The following is a 20,808-nucleotide window of genomic DNA, read 5'->3' as shown; positions in this document are numbered from 1 at the left end:
CAATATGCCGCTCCAGTTCAGCTATAGACATCCAACGATAATGCATGTATTTGCTTCCGTCCACACAAATAGAGGCATATTTAATCCCAAGAATAGCTATTTTACAGGGAAAGATTGAGGAGGAAAATGCCTCAAAACTGGCTGGAGTGCTAGTGAGCAGGTGTTTATATTTACGCCTTTGAGTCTTCAGAGAAATCTATGCCTGTTGTTGATTTCCTAAACTACTCCTGGAGAATTCCAAAAAGCTATACATTTGCTAAAAAAGGAATCAGCAAACACAAGAGAAGGCATTTTCACTTTTTTCTGAACGTTTCGTTATTGTACCCACTTTAATATCTTCTCACCCTGTCATTAGTGTGCTCCACACATTTACTTTCTTAAATTTTGCCAATCAGTAGTAGCACATCCCAATGAACTTTTGAAAACAAGTTTAAGAAAATAGAGCAGTAGTGCTATGACCTATGCCCCATGCTTTTTGAAATATTTTGCCCCAAACCACAGTTCCCAGGTCTTTTCTCCCAGAAAAAAAGAATCTTTCAAAGTATTGCAATCTTAATTTAGTTACAGAGTACATTTATTTTTATCTCTCAGCGAATCACCAGTCTTACATGGATTGCTAAGCAGCAGATGGCGGGAATTAAGGCTAGGACAATCTATTCAAAGACTATCTGCAATATATCCTAACAAAATTGGACTTCAATTAATAATTCCATAAAGTAGGAAAAGAAGACCAGGTTGCTACTTTGGAATTCTCAAATAGAGGCTCTTTTATCAGAACTTTTAAAATACTAACTATCATCTCATATACCAACGTCCCTCTTGACCCTTGTTACTGATCTGCAATAGTACAGAAGACTTTGAATATTGTGCTCAACAGTTAAAATGTTCACCCTTCATGAATTTTCTACCTTTGACTGTGTTTGCAGGTATTCTTCCTATGCACTGTCCCAGTGGAGCAGAATGCACCACGCCTTTTTCTCGCCTGCTATTATTATAATTTTTTTACAGAACACATCACTGAAAAGAAAGTTAGGCTGATCTGGACTATTAACCAGCAGGAAAAGGAACCTATTTGTAGCGAAAAAAATGTAAGCCCCTAAAATGATGCACATTTTTCCTTTCTCCCATAGTGCCAAGGTCATTCACTGTTTTTGGAATAAAGTCACAACCTCAGCCCAAACCTGAAGCACTAACACCTTGCAACAAAGTGAGGTAAAGGCAGGTTGCCATAATTCAGCTAATACAAAGAAAATAACTTCTTTGCCATCACTTGTAAAGCAAAGCCAGTTGAGAAATCTCATTTGTAGAAAAGCTTATGGCTTAGTCACATACTCTACCACTTCTTGCGTTTATATAGAGCAGTCTTGTCACTTGCGTGACCTCATTGTGCCCGACTTTGTCAAGTTTGGTGCAGGAGGTGGCATACACGCATGGTCTGAAATGTGCATGATACACAGTGGCCTATGAGCGAAGAGTTGAGTGTTATGCCTGAAGTTCTGAACAGTGCACCCAATCGTGTACACAGACGCTGAACTTAAGACATGTAGATGAATTAAACACTGAGGTAATAGTGGTGCCTTTATATTTTCATATGGCACATTATTATACTTGTATTGCAAGCGGGTTAGCTGTCGACCACAATTCCCAAGGAAAACCTGGTGGTTTGTGGACTTGGTTTCAAAAGTGTTTAATCTCTGGTACAGAGAGTAAAGATTAAAGCATTGTGCATTAGTAAGCTTTGAGATCTGTGTTGAAAATGAACAGTCCAATGATAATAGGACAAAGATTGTGATACACTTGAGAAGGGAAAGCATAAATTAAAAGTAAACTTTTCCCCACATACCCCATATCATTGGATGCATCTGGAGCACCACCCTACAGTTACTTCTCCGCCTGCTTGGAGGATGTGTGATTTTATAAGTAAAATCAACGAGGGTAAAACATTGCAAATGGCTGTGGGTGGCAAAAACGACAAAGCTTTGTCAGTGTTCACGACTGGCAATGCCAACTCCTATAACAGCCCCCCAAATTAGTAAGATTTCCATTCCTTGATTACACTCACAATGTGGAACAAATGGTAATCTGGTGGATATTTCACATTCAAAAATGCAAACTGCAAACAGCAAATGTTACAGACACTGGGTCTCTAACTCGGGATCAGGGACTTCCTTTCCTAGATGCTACATTTTGTAGACGTCTGACTTGCATTTGGTAAATCAGACATAAAGCAGCTGAAATACAAAAATCGGGGAACTTCCCGATCAAACGTGGCATTCAACACTGAGTCGTGGAGGCAGGCGTATTACCAATTTTGTTTTGATGCTTTCTATTTCGAAGAGTTGTAGTCTCTTGCAACTAGAGGGACTTGTTCGAGAACGTGGATCAGATAGGCAGCGGAATATGGGAGAAAATGTTGGAAGGAGCGACTTTATGAAGGGGACAAGCTTTGTACTCTAAGTGTGTGTTTATACGCCATTTAACTGCACATTCGTGATTCAATTTATTATTTTCAAAGTGCATCAGTATAAAAAAAAGCATGATCAATTTTGCTATTGGAGCCTAGTCAACCTCAGAGTGTTACGCTGATTCTTGGGAAAATGTATCACACCATCTCAACCATAAAAATGTGGACAAAGTCTACCTTCCTTCCACTGCTACTTCAACTGCCCTGTCATGATGTACCTAAACTCAAGACAATATATTCCACTTAACTAAACAGATCCGTTTTAGACAAAATTGCTCTTGGAAACCTATTGTAGATTTCAGAGCTGATCCACATGCTTTTCCTGTGAGTAGTTGCGTCTTGCTCCTCACAAAGGTGGAGCTTCTTTAAAATGTTCAAGCGTAAGACACGGTTATGCAAAGAACTATGCTGTGGTACTCGGGACCCAAGTAATTACTTTAAAGTGAGGTACCAGAGGCACAACTCCAACACCTTAATTGGTAAAGTGTTTGAGGCACTTTTATCCAGAGCCTAGAAACAAACATGAAACAAACATGAAGTTGTGTTCCTTTTTTTTTTTTTAAGTGCTACAGACTGGGAGAGTGTGCACTTATTGAGTAAAGCATATTTGGTCCTCTTAAAAATGGGTCTGGTTGGCACAGTAACTGGTGGGGGCTGGGAAACAGGAGTGTGAAGAAATCACTCTGAACTACAAGTTCACCCATCCCCCATTTATAGGGAGAAAAGGTTCTCTACACAAATCTGCTTTCCATGGACTCTTTGAAAGGCCCTAGCACTTTAAAAAGGATAGCAGTGAGCTGGGAAGAAATGTATAGAAATTTATGAAACATTACCTAGTTTCTGAATGCCAACTAGTTTGTGCATGAACATCCATTTCGCTTTGAGCTTTCAATAAAAAGTGTCTGATGCACTTTTTACCCAGTCAAAATAAATATGCAGCTGTGACCACAACATGCACTTCTCCTCATAATAGCAATGGAAAACAGAACAAAAGTACTCAGTAATGATTATGGACATGAAGTTCGGTTGAAGCGTGGCCATTCTATCCTGCAGAGGTTCTTGTCACATATTAAAAACAACTAGGTGAAACTTTTCCAAACATAAATCAGGGTGCTTCGACTGATGTGCTGATGAGGCAGTTCTGTGCATGGCACATAGTAGAGATAAAAATAATGCTGAAATTAAACCAACAGGAAGAACGGGAGGAGGAAGGGCAGGAAATCCGCCCATGACTATTGTCTGGTAAAATGAAGGCCACCGAGTAACACCTGCTGGAAAGAAGAAGAGCACAAAAGGCCGACTGATGCTCAAGGATGACGCGCGGGTGGTGTCCATGACGCAGCAATGCGCACGAGTGAAAAGTTACGTTTGCAGGAGATGCACCATGCATAAGTGTACAAATGCTACCTTCGCGTTATGTCATGCTTCAATAGATGTCACCACATGCCACCAACCATTGCCACAACCTAAGCACACCACAATGCACAGCAATGCACAGCAATGCAACAGCAAGGCATAGCAGGAACTCAGTGAGAGCTGGTGGGTTGAAGATGGGCATTAAAGGGAAGGCTAAGCGAGGTGAGGTGAGGTAACGGCAAGCTGCTGAAGTGGTGAGCAGTGAAGAATGAAAGAGGTGGAGGCAGCCTGGGATGCATGACTGCGCACACTGTGGAGAGGCCATCAAGATTTACTGGCTTTAGAAAATAGTGGACATGAAAATGAACTTCTGCGGAATCACCGTTGATACCTACAGATGCACCCAAACCACTCCCTTAAATTTGTACTTCTATCTGAGAGCAAGGCAGAGTTGACATGGAATGCGTGGGAAGGGAAAGAAGTAATGAAAGCACAAGTGGATTTTGGCGGTGTTTGTTCTTGCTTGTATATCTTCATTTTAATGCACATTGAGGCTGCCGGGTAATATGTTAACTGGTTTAGCAGACTCAACTGGTTCGCACCACCATAAGTGGATGATCTAGGCTATAAAAACCAGGTCCAGTAAGGCAAGATCAGTTAGTATGGTTTACCCTGGCATTACGAAGCTTTGAGCCTAGTGTGAATGATCAACCTACGACCCCCGCCATGCAGGGGTTCGGTAATGCTTTCATTGGCACCAGCAGCCTACGGCCTAATAAAATCACGACTACCAGGGAACAGAAAATCATAGAAATATAAAGCACAGATCAACAGTGGCATTGCCCTAAATGTGTGCAGGACAGTTTTGGATGCAACACCTTTGTGCAGGTGTGGGATATCCCATGTCCATGTTGAGATGCCTCTTCAATCCTAGCAATTATCAATTGATCAGTGGCCTTCAAGGTTAAATGCACAAACGCAACTTAGGGATTTCCAGTTTTGGAATGGGTGCGCCTTCCACCGATGCATGTAGCGGAGTGTGCAGTGCTGCACACTGTACAAAGGCAGGATATAAATCCGGGATGTGTTATCGGCAGATTGGCCACATTATTTCTAGGGTGCGATTGTGTTTTTACCAATAACTCAAATCTTCGGTTACCAATCAGTAATAAAGTAGATAAAATATTTTTTCTTAAGGCAGAATTAGGTACAACATGAATACCATTCATTCATCTCCTATCCATCACTTGATTCAAAAAAAGCCTTTAAAATGAAAGTGGGCATCACTAGTTGTCAAAGTCAATCTTTGAACAGGTGAGTGTTCAGATCTTTTTAAATAGTTGTAAATTTCAGGTAAAATGGCTGACTTGAGTGGTGGGGACCTGAGGTCATCAGATAATATAATTTCTCCCTCTCTACCACCAGAAGTGAATGTGAGGTTTAAACAAACTATTCTCAACCGCGTCTTGTATCCAGAAATCAAAAAGCGTTGATGCCAACGTCGTGTCTCGTGGCTAAGTCATTTACATGTTTTGACCTGCAAAGGCCAATGCCACAAAACATATATGGCACCAACAATAAGCTTACAGAGAAGCTATCAATAGAAATCTGGTAGGTTCTCATAGGTACATACTGAAAATCCATTTGGTGAAGATGAGTTTTTGATTGTCTGTGCCACAGCTACGCATGAGAAAGTCACACATGCAAGTTTAATTCAAAGTTAATTCTTGCAAAGAATTACTAACATTAGCATAGCATTTATATGCAACTCATATACTTATGATGGCTTTAAAACAAAGTAAAAAGCAGGTGAATCACTCCAACCTCATGGTGAAGATCTTACACATCAGGGTTGGAAACTGTGGCTTACTAGGTAGCCATAGATGAACCAAGCAAGTTCTCAAACTGATCTGTCTTACAGGAATCAATTCATGCACTGAAACCCTTGTTCAGCTATCCAAATCCTACATCTTAAGAGATTCAAGATTTCCAAATACGTTTATCAAGACTATTAAGTGAGAGTAGATACATCATTGTTTTCTTACAAGAGAAAAAGTGTTAAGAAAAACAAACATTGTAAGAAGCATTTTAGTTCATGCATCTAGCCAACTTAGATGGTGCTTCTTAAAAATATTTTCTGTACTTGCTCCTCTACCAATGGAGCAGCAGACCAGTTCTATACCTACATGACAAAACCCATGAAGCCTATAAGGACATCTCCTCAAGAAAATAGAGTCGCTCCATGCAAGCACTTAGACAGTCTTCCCCAAACCAAAACTGAAGCTTTGGTGCTCTGGTGTTATTACACTATCCCATGGTCAGTGTAAAAGAGGCAAATTGAAGCCACATGTTACCCACAAAGAACGGCCAACCTCAGTTGTAAATTAAATTCCAGCATTTAAGTTTTGCATCCAAATCTGAGAAGGGAAGACATCAATATTCTGGATAGGTCACTGTAAAATCTTAAAATTTTACAAATGGCTCTGTTTTAAACATTATTGTTAACCTTAATATGGAAGTCCCCTAAAGAGCCTTCATACACCTATGATTAATACTTCTGTAAACTGCACGCATGAGAATGTTCTCTGTTTGATGTAAAGTACTATGTATTGCTTATCAGAACTCTATATGAAATGTGCAAATTCCCACAATTAAAGTACATAAATAAGAATATTTTAGTTGATGAAGAATGGAAGGCTGTTGCCACTTAAAACAACCGGTCATGGCAGGACAATCAAAGAGTGCATAAGATTGAAAAGTAATTTAGCAAAGTTGGTTGGATGACAAAGGTAAGTTTAGAGAGGTACGTCTGAGTAGCTATTCCAAGAACATCACTACACAGACATTCCCAGAAAACAATTCAAATTTGCTGATGTGTATCTTTTGAGCTTCTCTGGGGGTACCATGGGGTAGAAGACCTAGGTTTGCGGGGTCATGAAAAACTACAAATCAGCCAACTGTGCACAGGTGTCTTGGAGAGTGCCCACCCCTGGCAGGATGTTTGCACTGTGCTCAGCCAACAGCAGGTACAGCTGGTCTGGTTGGTTTCAAGCTTTGACGGGAAAGGAGGGCGTTCAGGTGTGGGAGGTGGGGGATGGGGGGTAATGTGAAGAACAGGGCACTGGCCTGGGAAAGAGTGCAGGGATTGAGGAGAGGGAGGGTTCAGCAAGGAGGCGTAGGAGGACCTTGTTTCAGTACCTGTTCCATTAGCGGGCGCTGTTACCAGTACGTCCTTGCACTGTCCGAGGGCTTAAACTGCCAACTCAAATGGCTGCTACTGTCCAAGGCAGCCAAATACAACTGTGATGTTGCAGGAAAGAGAGACAAAAAAAAAAGAGTGGAGCCTCAACGTGCATGAAAAACAGTGCAAGCAAGTGACACGCTGTGTTAAAAAAAGATGTCCCTGTGCCAGTCAGAGGGAGGGCTGCACCTTCATAGGGGATCAGCCCTAGTGTGATAAGGGAGGAAATAGGGGGAGGAATGATTAGGGAAAAAAACACACACTTATGGATGTAACAAGCAGATTAATGGCAACGAATGTCGGTTTCCATGCTGCGGAGATACCACCATGATGTAGAGACCGTGGCCTTGTCCGTGCACATCCTAGCTACTCTACTGCTGGAAAATCTTTCTTTTGGCTAATCTGGGATAGTTGCACCTTTCTTTTCCTGGGATCTTGTTTATGCACATAGACAAATGAGCAATTGTTAGTTTTCACCTACCTCCATCAGAGTGACTGCTCCAATCATATATAAACATACCTGGGTTTTAAATAAGCTACTGTGGCGCTCATTGATACATGTAAATAGTGCTTTTACTCATGTTGCCTATGAGGAAAAGATGGCTTCAATCGTGCTTTGGGCTTAAAAAAACTATTTTAACATTACTCGTGTCAGACGTTGTAAGCAGCATTACCAATTTATGATGGTTATAAGGACATCCAGAGAGAATGTTAAAGGAAAGCTACATTTAAAATCGAGTGTGTTTCACTTGAAAGTCATGTGCTCTATTTAGTATATGTGATTTCTGCACAGAAGACACAATATAATATTTCTAAAGAGAAACAAGATGGCTTCCTGGTGGCTAGCCTTGATGTTTAAAGCTGTATACAGAGTGATCTTGTCTAGAGGAGAGCTGTTTCCTCCATTCACATGATGGCTTTTGAAGACGCATTTTTTTCCTAAGGTATAATTTAATCTGCCCCTCGCCGTCTGGTTCTCAGCGCTGGGAGGCCCTAGGGTAGCCATGCGCTCTATAAATGCCTCTTTCATTTCCTTTCATGATCAATAAATAAGTGATTGATTTTAAAACACATCTAATACGGCTAGCTTTAAGTAATTACATAAGGCTTTGAGGAAAGGAAAACTTTTGGACTAGCATTTCCTTCAACGGTATGCTCTGAAGCCCTTTGGGGCGTCTGATAATATTGCATACCCAATAACTGACAGTCGTTGTGTTCATGTGACTTAGAAAAAAAACTCTTGACGAAAAAGAAATAAACATGTCATCAGAAATAACAACCATCTATTGCTTTCAAGATGCACATCTAGAAAGAAGTCATCCAAAAAAAGTAAAGTAAAGTTTCCTGAAAACAAGACAAACTACAGCCTTGCAATCTAACGACAAACACTTAAAGACACATACAATTCATACACTGAGACGGGATCCCATAAGACAAATGTCCAGTTGACAAATTTGAAGCTTCATCTACCAATTTTCATAATATGTACTATTTGGACCGTATACTTTCAAGAATACGCATCTCAGGAGGGTCCAGGCCATGTGCTATACAGTTGTATAGGGTCATTGTGTGAGTGGCTTAACTTTCTTGACAATGTATTTTCAGTCTACATAGGAACTTCAGTTAGTATTTTCTTGGGTTACGCGTGTGTACCCACACTCTACTCTTGCACGTGAGACTATGTTGAAAGAATTAAGTTTAGATAATAAACTGCAATTAGAACAGTCTACAAAGAGAACACTGTTATTAGGTAAAACAACGTGCAATATAATGTGTAAAAACAGACTTTCAGAAAAAGAAGAAAAAAAAAATCATTTATAAAAGAGGCTGAAATTTGTAGCTGTCACTTCAACGGCCTAGTGCTGTAGTGAGCACAGACAGCAACGTCCATATTGAGGGGAATACAGGACACTGCATTGGTATTAAAAAAATAAATACAAAAGCAGATAGAAAATGCCGAACACATGCACTGCATGCACCTACTCTCGTGTGATACGAGATTAGAACGAGAACGTGGAGAATCCATGACCTGACTTGAAAGCCACGTGTTCTGTAAGAGTTTTTTTAATATACAATGAACAGGACACAACAAATGTTGAGGCACGAGCCGGCCCAAACATACACCAGATTCCGCTGTTGTTTGCTACGGTGCAGGCGCTGCTGGTTACCTATGATAGTTACAAACAAACAGTTACACATTGTAGCACAGTACAACACAGTGGCGTACACAGGAAGTAAAGGTTGTAGAACACAGGAACAAGCACTAAGGGTACAAGCGGTACTATACAGATTTCTACTCTGTTTGTACAGCATGGGCAGCGACTGCTTCCGTACACAAGTCCTACTGATGTAAGTCAAAGGCGGGTCTCTATTGGCATATAATTTGAGTCTAATGTTTTCTGTCAAGATTCTTTCTATTTATTTTGCAGAGGCTAACTGTTTCTGATCCATGTCTCATTCTTAAGATTTAGGATGCTGTAAGGTGTGCCATCACTTTTGCCACCGGATGAAAAAGCCTATTTTGTGATTGATCTACCTCCTCTTCCCTGATCTCTCTTTTCCAGTACTTCCCGCACCAGAGTGTAGCTTCAAAGGACTGACATTGCCCCCCAAACCTCGGGTTAGGTCTCATCACCCTGTGGTACACCCTACAGCATGGCTCACAATCCTACCACGCTTCATCAGTCGGTGTCACTGACAAAGCATGGTAGGTGTGGGAGTCATGTTGTAGGGCCCTGGCAGTGGCCAGGTGGAGGTGGCACATGTGTGCTTGTCCCTTGCTTCAGACAGTGATCAGCAAAAGCTGTACTTCCACACAGCATGAGAAAGCACAGGCTGCAATTAGAGACCACAAAAACTTGACATCCTAGAGGGGAAACTGTGCCATACAAAAATATCCACCTATAAAAATACTGACCGCCACAGTCTTCCAAGTAATCCGAGAACGGATTTATTATAGAAATGTGTGTCAGTTTGACAAAAGTTGTCCTCATTCCAAGTCAGGGATAATGCTCCTAATTCAGGCACAAACTTGAATAAGGATAACTGGTTCCGTAATAGCTGCTCCCTCACCCCGCACTAATTTCGCATGGAAAACCTGATGGAACCGTATGGAGAAATGACAGCACATTTCGACTTGTTTAGATTAGAAAGTGCGTAAACATTCAGCATTACCATCTTATCCGCATTCTGAGATATGAAACTCATGAAGATGAGATAGCACTGCACCCGACTCTATGTCTATTTGCCGGGTATGGAATGACAGGGCATTCAGAATATGGCCGTGACCAAGATAGATGACTGGCTTGTACTGGTTATGTTTGACAGGTCAACATTTATCTAGGTAGATATATTTTTAAGACACAATTTGGGGGGTTTATTTTAAAAGTGTATATTTCTGAAGTTTATATTTTCACATGGAACTAATCTTTCCTTTTCCTCAGGACTGATCAATCAACCCTAAATGTAACTTAATTCCTAACTACATCAGCGGAATGTTAGACTTTTCACAATGATGTGAGCTTTGCTTATAGGATGTGGCTTGCTGGGAGACCCACTGCTGGTTCCCCTCAACTTGTAGTAGACATGTAAGGGAAGGGTGCAAGCCTAGGCCATGTTAGTTGGTATTACATGTGCTGCATGCTTTGTCGTTAACAGCAAGATGAGTCCAAGCTTTACAGTGCTCAGACACAGCTGCCACGTTCCGTTTCTCTCGAAAAGCTACACACTCCAAGTAAAAGAACGTAACAAAGTAACACTTACAGAAGGAGGCGGTGACTCCCGGCCAATCAGTGGGGTGTTTTCACACCTGGGATTCTGGAAGTTTGCATTCTGACTCCTGTGAAAGGCATAGCATGCACACACCAATTAAAAACATGCTGCATCTTAGAGGCAAGTCTGCACTCACTTTATCACCCAACCCCCATAAACCCATATTACCCATATCAATCACCGTGTGCTCTGCTAATCGGTGAGGCCCTATTTGTGGAGTGTTATTGCCAAGAATATGTTGTATGTAAAGCACGCTACTAGTGTAGTTAGTAATGGCCATGCTCATATTATTTCTGGTATGCCACTACTGAAACAGGAACACAACTCGCTGATTAGCGAGGCAGCGGTGTGAGGCAAAATGCTAGGGCCCCAAGCAGAAAGTTATGAAGGGCCTTGAGTCTTCCATAGCTCAGAAATATGAATTGACTTTAGGCTGAATGGGGGCCCACTGGAGTGTTGGACCCCCTGAAGTGTTGGGGGCTCCACTGAGGTGTATGGGCTGCGCCTTTGTTGCGCCCCAGGAGTGTAGTGAGACACTAAGTTGTATGGGTGTTTTGAGGGTAACACAGAGTTTAGTTCTGTCAATAAAATGGCAATTTGCTCCACGTACAATTAGCCATATTATGAGTAAGACCTTGAGTCATGAATGTCCATAAATGACCACCCGGAACTATGTGCAATCCCATCACTGTACCCCAACGGAGCCACGCTAACCTCCTGAACAACTATATGAGTTAATTGAAGTGGCATGCTTCTCCGAAATCTTGCGCACAATATTGGAAACTGTGGTTGCGCCTGCTCAACCAGTCACTCCCTCCGAACCACTAATCTCTACTCACATGTATTCAGTAACGGGGGCATTGCTGACAGTGTGTGCAGCCGCTGGGATGCTGGTCTCACTGCCATAGCTGCTGCCACAGCTGTACAGGCTGGGCATATGCACCCTGTACAGATTGTCGTGGGTCTGCCTGTTCCCCTGTGTTGTAGATTCCTCCTCACCATCCTCATCTGAGCTCCTGCGGGCAAGGAAAGAGGTCTCTGGTTATCCATAACATACGCAAAGCATGGGTCAGGTCCAGGAGTACAGAGTGAGAGAAATCACCAGTTCTACTTCCATCAGAGTAACATGCCCATACGAGTAGGGTCACATGGTATCAAACTTGCCAAGATATTTCACTGCAAAAAGTTCCAGAATCCTCATCTATTTATCCTTCCTCACTCTACAACGTTCTGCAAGATTCCAGTACTTATAAAGCCCCTTAAACGAACCATAGGTAGCAAAACAACATGCAGCCAATAAGACATTCCGCTTGTCCAAATACAGTTCTTAATTGTGTTTTGCAAGATTTTAAACATTTTGGGGGGGGCACAAACTGAGCTAATTTAAGATAGGCCCATGCCACTGTTTTGGGCTGACTTGTGCCTTAAACAGTTGCCGAGGTGGAGCAGTACAATGCTACCACTCAAGTCTGTGAAAAATGCATGATTGTCATTGGAACATTAAAGGAATGTGCTGCTTTTAGGTGAAAATTTAGCCATAATGTGACATCTCCAAAGTAACTACAGAGCACAACACAACATCTTAATAGAAAGCAAGATAACAATTACACAAAACACGAGACTCAGCAAAACAAACAAAACTCAATCCAACACTCAGAATACAACATGCCAACATCAAAAAGCAAAACACAAAATAATACACCACTGCAGCACAACCTAAAAACAGAGCACAACACAAAAACAACACAATGACATGCAAACTACAAAAGTGCATCACCACAATAAAACACAACACAGTTGCAAATGTGTGCTATTTTGTTGTTTTGTGTTATGGTGTTGAGTTGGTATGCTGGGTTGTACAACTGTGTTTTTTGTCTTGGAACTGTGTTGATCTGTTCCATTTTGATGGAGCCGTTGTGTCGTAAATTGGTTGCGCTGTTGTTGAACTGCTTTGTTATGTTGTTGTGCTGTATTGCGCATAGTGTTGCGCCTTACTTTAGTATCTTACTGCGTTGTTTTGATGTTACTGTCTTGCAGCTGAGGTCAGTCTGCTTGGACATGCACCAATATTCTTTGCACACATTGCCACACCCTCAAATCTACTTTCGTAGTACTTGTAGGTATTTGCACCCAATGATATGTATTAGCTCCAAACAAATGTGTTTTGTGTTCCGGTCGTTTGTGTTTTCACAATCAAGAAGTAGGCTAAGCCAGGTGCATGGGTTTTAAGCAGCATCCTTGGGGCTCGCTCTACAAAAATAGCTATGGATCTCACACGTGAACCAGCCTACCTAGCACTCTTCTCGCTCTAGCACTTAATAGGAGGAGAGTTCACAGTTTCAATGCATCATTATGAAGATAAGCACAAATAATTGGCAAAATAAGCTGACCTTGATAAAAATCAAAAAGGTACAACAAATGATGGCATTTGTTTAAATGAAGGATGCATGAAGGAACTGGCTTTTTTGCAGTTAGTCGGTGACCTAAAGTACCTCCGAGTACTTCGAGCTTGAAGGAGTGGGTGCAAAGTACGTGCAAAAGGAACTCAGAGGTGAGCTGTGAGTATCATCGAGAAGGACAGCAAGATATTCCGAGCGTGACTGTCTACAGCGTACGCATTAATTAGCCAGGTCCTCTGGACTATCAGCCCTTATGAGTGGCTTATAGGGCTATAAATAGCAATTGACGAGCCATTGAAACCCGATGGACATGGGGTTGGGTACACGGACTTCCTTATGGAGTGTTTGCAGTGTTATGAAGGGCTTTGCGGAAGGAAATGTGATGTTTAGGTGAGCTTGAGTAGGGAATGGTGGCAATGATGCCCGCTTCTACTGGTTGGCCCTTTGGGGCAATACTGGAAATCCGTCTTTAGCAGACATTTCCCACTAGCCGACAAGAACGGATGCTAGAACCTGCATGCTGCTTTACAATTCAGTCACCTAGTGTCCTCTCTGGGTCAGCCCACTTCAGTCATTGGCACTCTTGCACCGTGAGTGACAGCATTTTGTCTGGTCACATTTGCGCGTCCATCTAAAAAGGAGTGCACCTCAGTGCTAGGGAAGATGGGCAATACTTTACTTTGCTACTGATTATTTCTTTCCATTCTTTATCCTTTTTTATTTCTCTTGTCAGTCATCCTTGTCTTTTAAAACTATGCCTTCATATTTCTGTAACTGAAAGACAACAGTAGTTTTTTATTTCTCTTGTCTTTTAAAACTATGCCTTCATATTACCGTAATTGAAAGACAAGAGTACTTTTTTATTTCTCTTGGCTTTTCAAAACTATGCCTTCATATTACTGTAATTGAAAGACAATAGTATTTTTTTATTTCTCTTGTCTTTCTCTTGTCTTTTAAAACTATGCACTCATATTACTTTAATTGAAAGACAATAGTACTTTTTTATTTCTCTTGTCTTGCTCTTGTCTTTTAAAACTATGCCTTCATATTACCGTAATTGAAAGACAAGAGTACTTTTTTATTTCTCTTGGCTTTTCAAAACTATGCCTTCATATTACCGTAATTGAAAGACAATAGTATTTTTTTTATTTCTCTTGTCTTTTAAAACTATGCCTTCATATTACCGTAATTGAAATACAACAGTACTTTTTTCGTATCGCCAGAAAGAAACATGTGCTTCAAAACTATAATGGGTTCCTATGCTCGCCTACCATGAAGCATCCTACTGTTCATATAAAATTATATGCAATAGTTATTTTTTATTTACATTTCTAATTGCAAGTGTGATTCTTTTCTCTCGTCTTTTTTGTTTTTATTTTGTGGTATATGATCGTAACACTGCACCAAAAAACTGTGAAAATTAACCATTACACTAGCGTGCCAAGGCCAGATATATTGGCTTTGCCAAGACTTGTTTTTATAGGTTTTATTTGTTACATGAGGGCGACTAAATATGCTAACGATGTTACTGTGGCTTACCTCAAAATTGGGGGGACTAAACGTTTGACTCAGAATCTATTAAAAAGCGATGAATCAGAAACAAAAAAAAACATAAATCGGATTTCAAATTATATAGATTAAATATATAGCGCTTGTACCAGACCGTTACAAGGTATGAGGGATGTAAAAATGAAAGAGGGGTAAAAGATTACGTTGATAACTGATTTTGTTAGTGGTCTAACAGAGATCTAATGTGAGTGAGGATGCTACTGTATCATACTGAAAAATTAGCTATATGCAGAAATTAGTCTTAATGAAATATATGTTCAAATAAACGATTTTAGCAACTGGAGTACCCCTTATTTGTTGAATTCAACGGCGCTGTCTGTTTATGCTTTCTCAGCCTACGCCGGGGCGAAGTGAGTTCATACACTGAGGCAGCAGTGACACCTAGTGGTCTGTCTTAGTATTTCAGCGAAGACTTTTAAACTAACATAGATCCTTAAATGATGTATGTCAGCAACTCTACACATTAGGGGTACCAGCGGCATGTTGAATGGGACAGCTGCAGCCAATTCGGACAACATCCTGAAAGATTTGTCAAAGACATTGACGTACTTTGTAATGTCTTTTAATATTTTATGGCTTTGTTTCACCACAAACTGTGTTTGAATAGGAATAAACATTAGCCCAACCTCTTCCCAAAATGAAATTTCTAATCTCAGCGATATGTCTCTGCCCGTTCTGCTTTCAAAACTGCACAAACTGCTGACGTTATCCTTTGGGGTTGGTACTCTGACACGCATCGAATTGGACAGCGTCACTAGCACTAAAGAGTGCAGCGCAAATGTATCTGACGCTCGGTAGCCTCATAAACTTTACGCGCTTCGTAACCGAAATGCATTATGGTACTCGGAGTCTTCTTCACAAGCATCAGGCAACAGTCCTTTCATTCTTTAATGCGAAATACTGTTCACTTAATAAATATATATTCTGATGCGAGTACTGTGTTATAAGATTCAGATCATAGGAGAAGAAAAATCTTTTACCTTGTGTTAAATGTACACCTCATGCCACTGAGCTTTTTTTGTTTCGTATTTTTTTTTGTTGTTGCAGTTTTATGGAGCGCAAACTCAATCCGACAGTATTAGATTACTTTACATGAGAATCAGTGACATTATTTACACAAGGACGCACTCATTTTCTTGAGCAAGACTAAGACCCTCATGTACAAAGATTCCTTTTATGGATCCATGAATCGCGACAAGTAACGATTTGCAATTTGCAATTCCTTAAATGGAATATACAAAATGGATTTGTTAGGAGTAGTACCAATTTGCACAACAACTTTTAACAAATCCATAGGTAGCTTGAGAACCAACCTATGTATTAATAGGTTGGTTCTCAAAATACCGATTCGCAGTGGTCGCAATTCGACCCACTTCATTAAAATGCATGAGATAGGTCATACATTGAGACCCACTATGACTGGCTTCAATGAACAGCATGGTGGTCGTCTGGGGTCACCACCATGCCAGTGGCTGCTTATAAATAAAGCATTATTTTTTTTTTAATAAATGCAGCTGTTTTCCTTACAGGAAAAAGTAATGCGTTTAATAAATATAATGACACAAACCTTTTTTATGAGTAGGCAGTGGTCTCATTTTTTTAAATTTGGACCCAGAGGGGCCTCTGAGACACACTCGCTGTATCCAACGGGTCAGGGTATCCCTTCCATTCCCCCTTCTTATGTTATTTTTTTTGTTTAATTTTCAGGACACACGGACCAAGTCCTTGTGACTTGTAAATGCAGCTGCACATTTTTATATTTATGCTACTGCCTGCCAATCAGAGCATAAGCTTCTCTGGGACTCGCTGGAGCATCTCCCTCCCACAGGTGGAAGAGGTCGAAAGGGGAAAAGCCCCCACAGCCAATCACATTGGACTATTATTTGAACTTGTGTGCCTGCGGGATTCCCACGAATGTCCCACGAACCCAACTGTTCAGATATAAATCAATACATTAATGTATCAAAAACTACTGAACGGATTTCCACCAAGTCATAAAAAGCACACTTTCTGCCACATTTGGTTTAATTTAGTTCAGCCATTTGGGCTGTAGCCCTGCTCAAAAATCTCTATGGACTGGAGATTGCTTGGGCAAATTGTGTTTTGGGACCCCTCTTTTTTCTCTCTCGTCCCCCGCTTAACCCCTTCGGTGCCCGCCCCTTTCCCCGCCCTGTGCCGGCCGTTACATTAGCGGGCGGGGTTTGTGACGAGCTGGACTCGTCATGGGCACAGCGCCACCGCGGCCCATGACGAGTCCAGCTCGTCACGGGCACCGAAGAGGTTAACGGATCAGCCAAAACTTTCAAGGAAGGAGGCGAGGTGAATGAACGTTTTTTTTTGGGGGGGATGGGCGGGGTGGGTGGGCGTTTCAGCAATATTTATTTAACAGTCCCAAAGTAATTAGCAAAACAAAAAATCGATTTCCCATCCTAACTAGGTCCCAACTAAAATTACAAAGTGGAAATCCTTTTTCATAGATGGATATACATTTGGTGGCACCCCAACTCAATTCTCCTTTGCTTTTGTTCCATCAAGGATTACATAAAAAACGTTAAGATAAATGACTTACTTTTTGTGTGTAATCCGTGCTGGAATAAAAGAAGGAAATTTGACGGTGTGTCGCCTAACTTTTGTTATATGGTGCAGAAGTGGTTCCTTTAAGAGGCAGTCACCACGTAGCAGGCTGTATGCTGCGGCAAACTTCAACCTCATCACACGTGTGTACACACACACACACACACACTATATATATATATGTGTGTGTGTATATATATTTATCTACCTTAAAATAAACAAAGGTTAAATAAACATAGGTGTAATAAAAAGATCTGTGTTTATTGATTTTTTTAAAAACTAAGAAATTCACTGGAAAAAATAAAGGTTAAAGAAACGTTATGGTTAGGTGAATTTGTCCATGACAACATTAACGTTTTGAACTAAACAAAACACATAAATTCACCAGTTATAGTTAAAAGAGATAGCTATAACTTGCACCCCTAACATGCAGGGCTTACAACCTCACATATTACATCACTCATGACATGTTTTATGACATCATTTATGACATCCCTGTCCCCTAAATACTCCTTACTTTCCCACCCCATAGCCGTACCCATCTCTGAACCCAAAGAACAAGTTACTTACCTTCGGTAACGATATATCTGTAAGAAACATTAGTTAGTTAGATTCCCCACCTTAGAATATCCCCAGGCGTCAGGCTAGATCCGGAAAGATTTGTTAGCAATACCCTTGCGCGTCGCTAGGCGTCGTCTGCGGCTCCGCGTCCGTCGTGGGCGTCGTGCGTCGGGATGACGTTGTCGGAGTACTTAGACGCCGCCCTCGCGCGCTGATGTCAGTTCTTGTACATAGCTTTCCGCACCAGGAACGCAGAGCCATGCAAGAGACGACACTGGTGCCAAAAAAGACTAGGGCCCTGAAAGGGATAACCTCAACCCTTGATATCGGTTCGCAGAACGGGGAGGATGGGTGGGTCGGTGAGGAATCTAACTAACTAATGTTTCTTACAGATATATCGTTACCGAAGGTAAGTAACTTGTTCATCTGAAAGAAAAACGTTAGTTAGATTACTCACCTTGGAATAGATACCCCAGCAATACCAACCCCGGTTGTGGGTCTGCGAACCAGGATCACACCAGAAAGTCCTGGAGAACAGAACGGCCAAAGAAGCCGTCTCTCCGGACTTGGCTGTCCAGGCAATAATATTTGGCAAACGTGTGCAGCGAGGCCCACGTTGCTGCCTGACAAATGTCCTGCAAGGGGACTCCCCGGCCCAGGGCATTGGTAGCCGCTGTGGCCCAAGTCGAATGGGCCCTCAGCCCTACAGGAGGTTCCTTTTTAGCTAAGGAGTAGCAGACCTTGATACATAAAACGACCCACCGAGAGATGGTTTGTTTGTGCACCGCTCGTCCCTTCTTAGCGCCCACGTAACCGACAAAGAGTTGGTCGTCCACCCGGAACTGCTTGGTGCGGTCCAAATAGAAGGACAGCGCCCGTTTTGGGTCCAGACGGTGGAGCCTCTCTTTCTCTTTCGAGGGATGCGGAGGTGGAAAGAAGGCGGGCAACGTTACAGACTGCCCGATGTGAAAGGCAGTCACCACCTTAGAAAGAAAGGAAGGACGAGTCCTGAGAACAACTTTTTCCGGATGGAAAGAAAGGAAAGGAGGCTTAGAAGAGAGAGCCTGGAGCTCACTCACCCTTCTAGCAGAGGTGATGGCCACCAGGAAAGCAGTCTTAAGCATCAACAGATGAAGGGGACAATTATGAAGTGGCTCAAAGGGAGCGCACATCAGATACATTAATACCAGATTCAAATCCCACTGAGGCATTACAAAAGGGACAGGAGGAAACATGTGAGTAATGCCCTTAAAGAAGCGAGAAACAACAGGGGATTTGAAATGAGAAGGCTGATCAGGAAGCCGTAAGAAAGCAGAGATAGCTGAAAGATAACCTTTAAGAGTGCCCAGAGCAGAGCCTTGCTGGGCCATGGAAAGAAGAAATAGGAGAACCTCAGAAAGAGGGGCGGAAAGAGGATCCACAGCCTTTGCTGTGCACCATGCCACAAATTTGTTCCGCCTGCAGGCGTATACCGATTTTGTGGAGGGACACCTAACTGCCAGAATAACATCACAGACTTCAGGAGGCAAGTCAAATGGCATCAACTGTCGCCGCTCAATCTCCACGCATGGAGGTGGAGGCTGGACAGGTTCGGGTAGAGGACGGTCCCCCTGCTGCTGAGACAGAAGGTCCTCCTGAAGAGGCAGTCGTATCGGGGGATCAATCGACAGACTGAGTAGCTCGGGATACCAGTACCTTCATGCCCAATCCGGAGCCACCAAGATGACTTGGGCCCGGTCGCGCCTGATCTTCTTCAGCACTCTGGGCAGAAGTGGTATAGGTGGAAAGGCGTACAACAGACCGCAACTCCACTCGCGATGAAAGGCGTCCCCGAGCGAGTGCCGCCTTGAAACTCCAACGCGCAGAACTGCTGACATTGCACGTTCTCTTCGATGGCGAACAGATCTAACCAAGGCTCTCCCCACTGACGAAAGAGGCCTTGCGCCACGTCCGAGTTTAGACGTCATTCGTGATCAATCATGCACCGGTGGCTGAGTTCGTCTGCTCTGGGGTTCAGAGAGCCTGCCAGATGTTGAACCACCAGGGTGATGCCCTGATGTTCCAGCCATGTCCAGAGGCGCAGAGCCTCCTGACAAAGGGTCCACGACCCCACCCCACCCTGTTTGGTGGTGGTGTTGCCTGTGAACACCTGCACTACACTTCCCCGGATAGAGGGAAGGAATGCCTTCAGTGCAAGTCGGATCGCTCTCAGCTCCAAAAGGTTGATATGGAGCTGAGACTCTGCCGGAGACCAGAGTGCTCTGATCTCCGCCTATCCCATGTGGCCCCCCCATCCCAGGAGGGACGCATCAGTCACTACGACATGCTCCGGTCGGGGTAGGGAGAGGGATCTGCCACTGACACAATCGCGGTCTGTGAGCCCCCACTGCAACTGTCTTCCAGTGCCCTCCGAGATCAAGACACGGTCGGACATGTTGCCCCGATGCTGGGCCCACTGAAACTTCAGGTCCCACTGCAGAGCCCGCATCCGCCACCTGGGGTGATCTACCAGCAGGATGCAGGAGGCCATCAGACCCAGAAGCCGCAGCACCAACCTGACCGTAACCCGGGATAGAGGCCGAAAGATGGGAATCAGAGCCTGAATATCCCGGACCCGCTGTTCCGGAGGATAAGCCCGGAACTGCTCCGAGTCCAGAACTGCTCCGATGAAGAGGAGCTTCTGGGAGGGACTCAGATGCGACTTCGGCACATTGATGGAGAACCCCAGCGAATGCAGGAGTTCGGCCATAGTCTGGAGGTGGGAGACGACAGCCTGGGGCGAGTCCGCCTTCAACAACTAGTCGTCGAGATAGGGAGAAGACTGGAAACCCCAATCTGCGCAGATGAGCTGTGACCACCGCCATCACTTTCGT

The 20,808-nt window shown here is 42.8% G+C and overlaps 1 protein-coding gene across 3 annotated transcripts in view; it reads right to left on the bottom strand.

Annotated features, from left to right (window-relative positions):
• The window catches only part of TTYH3 (tweety family member 3), a 320,368-nt gene that overhangs the window by 8,633 nt on the left and 290,927 nt on the right, over window positions 1-20,808 (bottom strand). For 2 of the 3 annotated variants that reach the window (XM_085629215.1, XM_085629214.1), the window contains exons 12-13: window positions 11,672-11,848; window positions 10,824-10,899 (exon numbers count right to left, since the gene is read on the bottom strand). In XM_085629215.1, coding sequence (XP_085485341.1) covers window positions 10,824-10,899; window positions 11,672-11,848 — 253 coding nt within the window. Of the gene's footprint in view, window positions 1-7,018; window positions 7,121-10,823; window positions 10,900-11,671; window positions 11,849-20,808 lie in introns of all 3 variants that reach the window. The other variant, XM_085629213.1, reaches the window with a different exon arrangement.

This window comes from Triturus cristatus, chromosome 10, assembly GCF_964204655.1.
Source record: "Triturus cristatus chromosome 10, aTriCri1.1, whole genome shotgun sequence".
Taxonomy (NCBI): Eukaryota; Metazoa; Chordata; class Amphibia; order Caudata; family Salamandridae; genus Triturus; species Triturus cristatus.
This window is presented reverse-complemented; position numbering and strand designations above follow the sequence as displayed.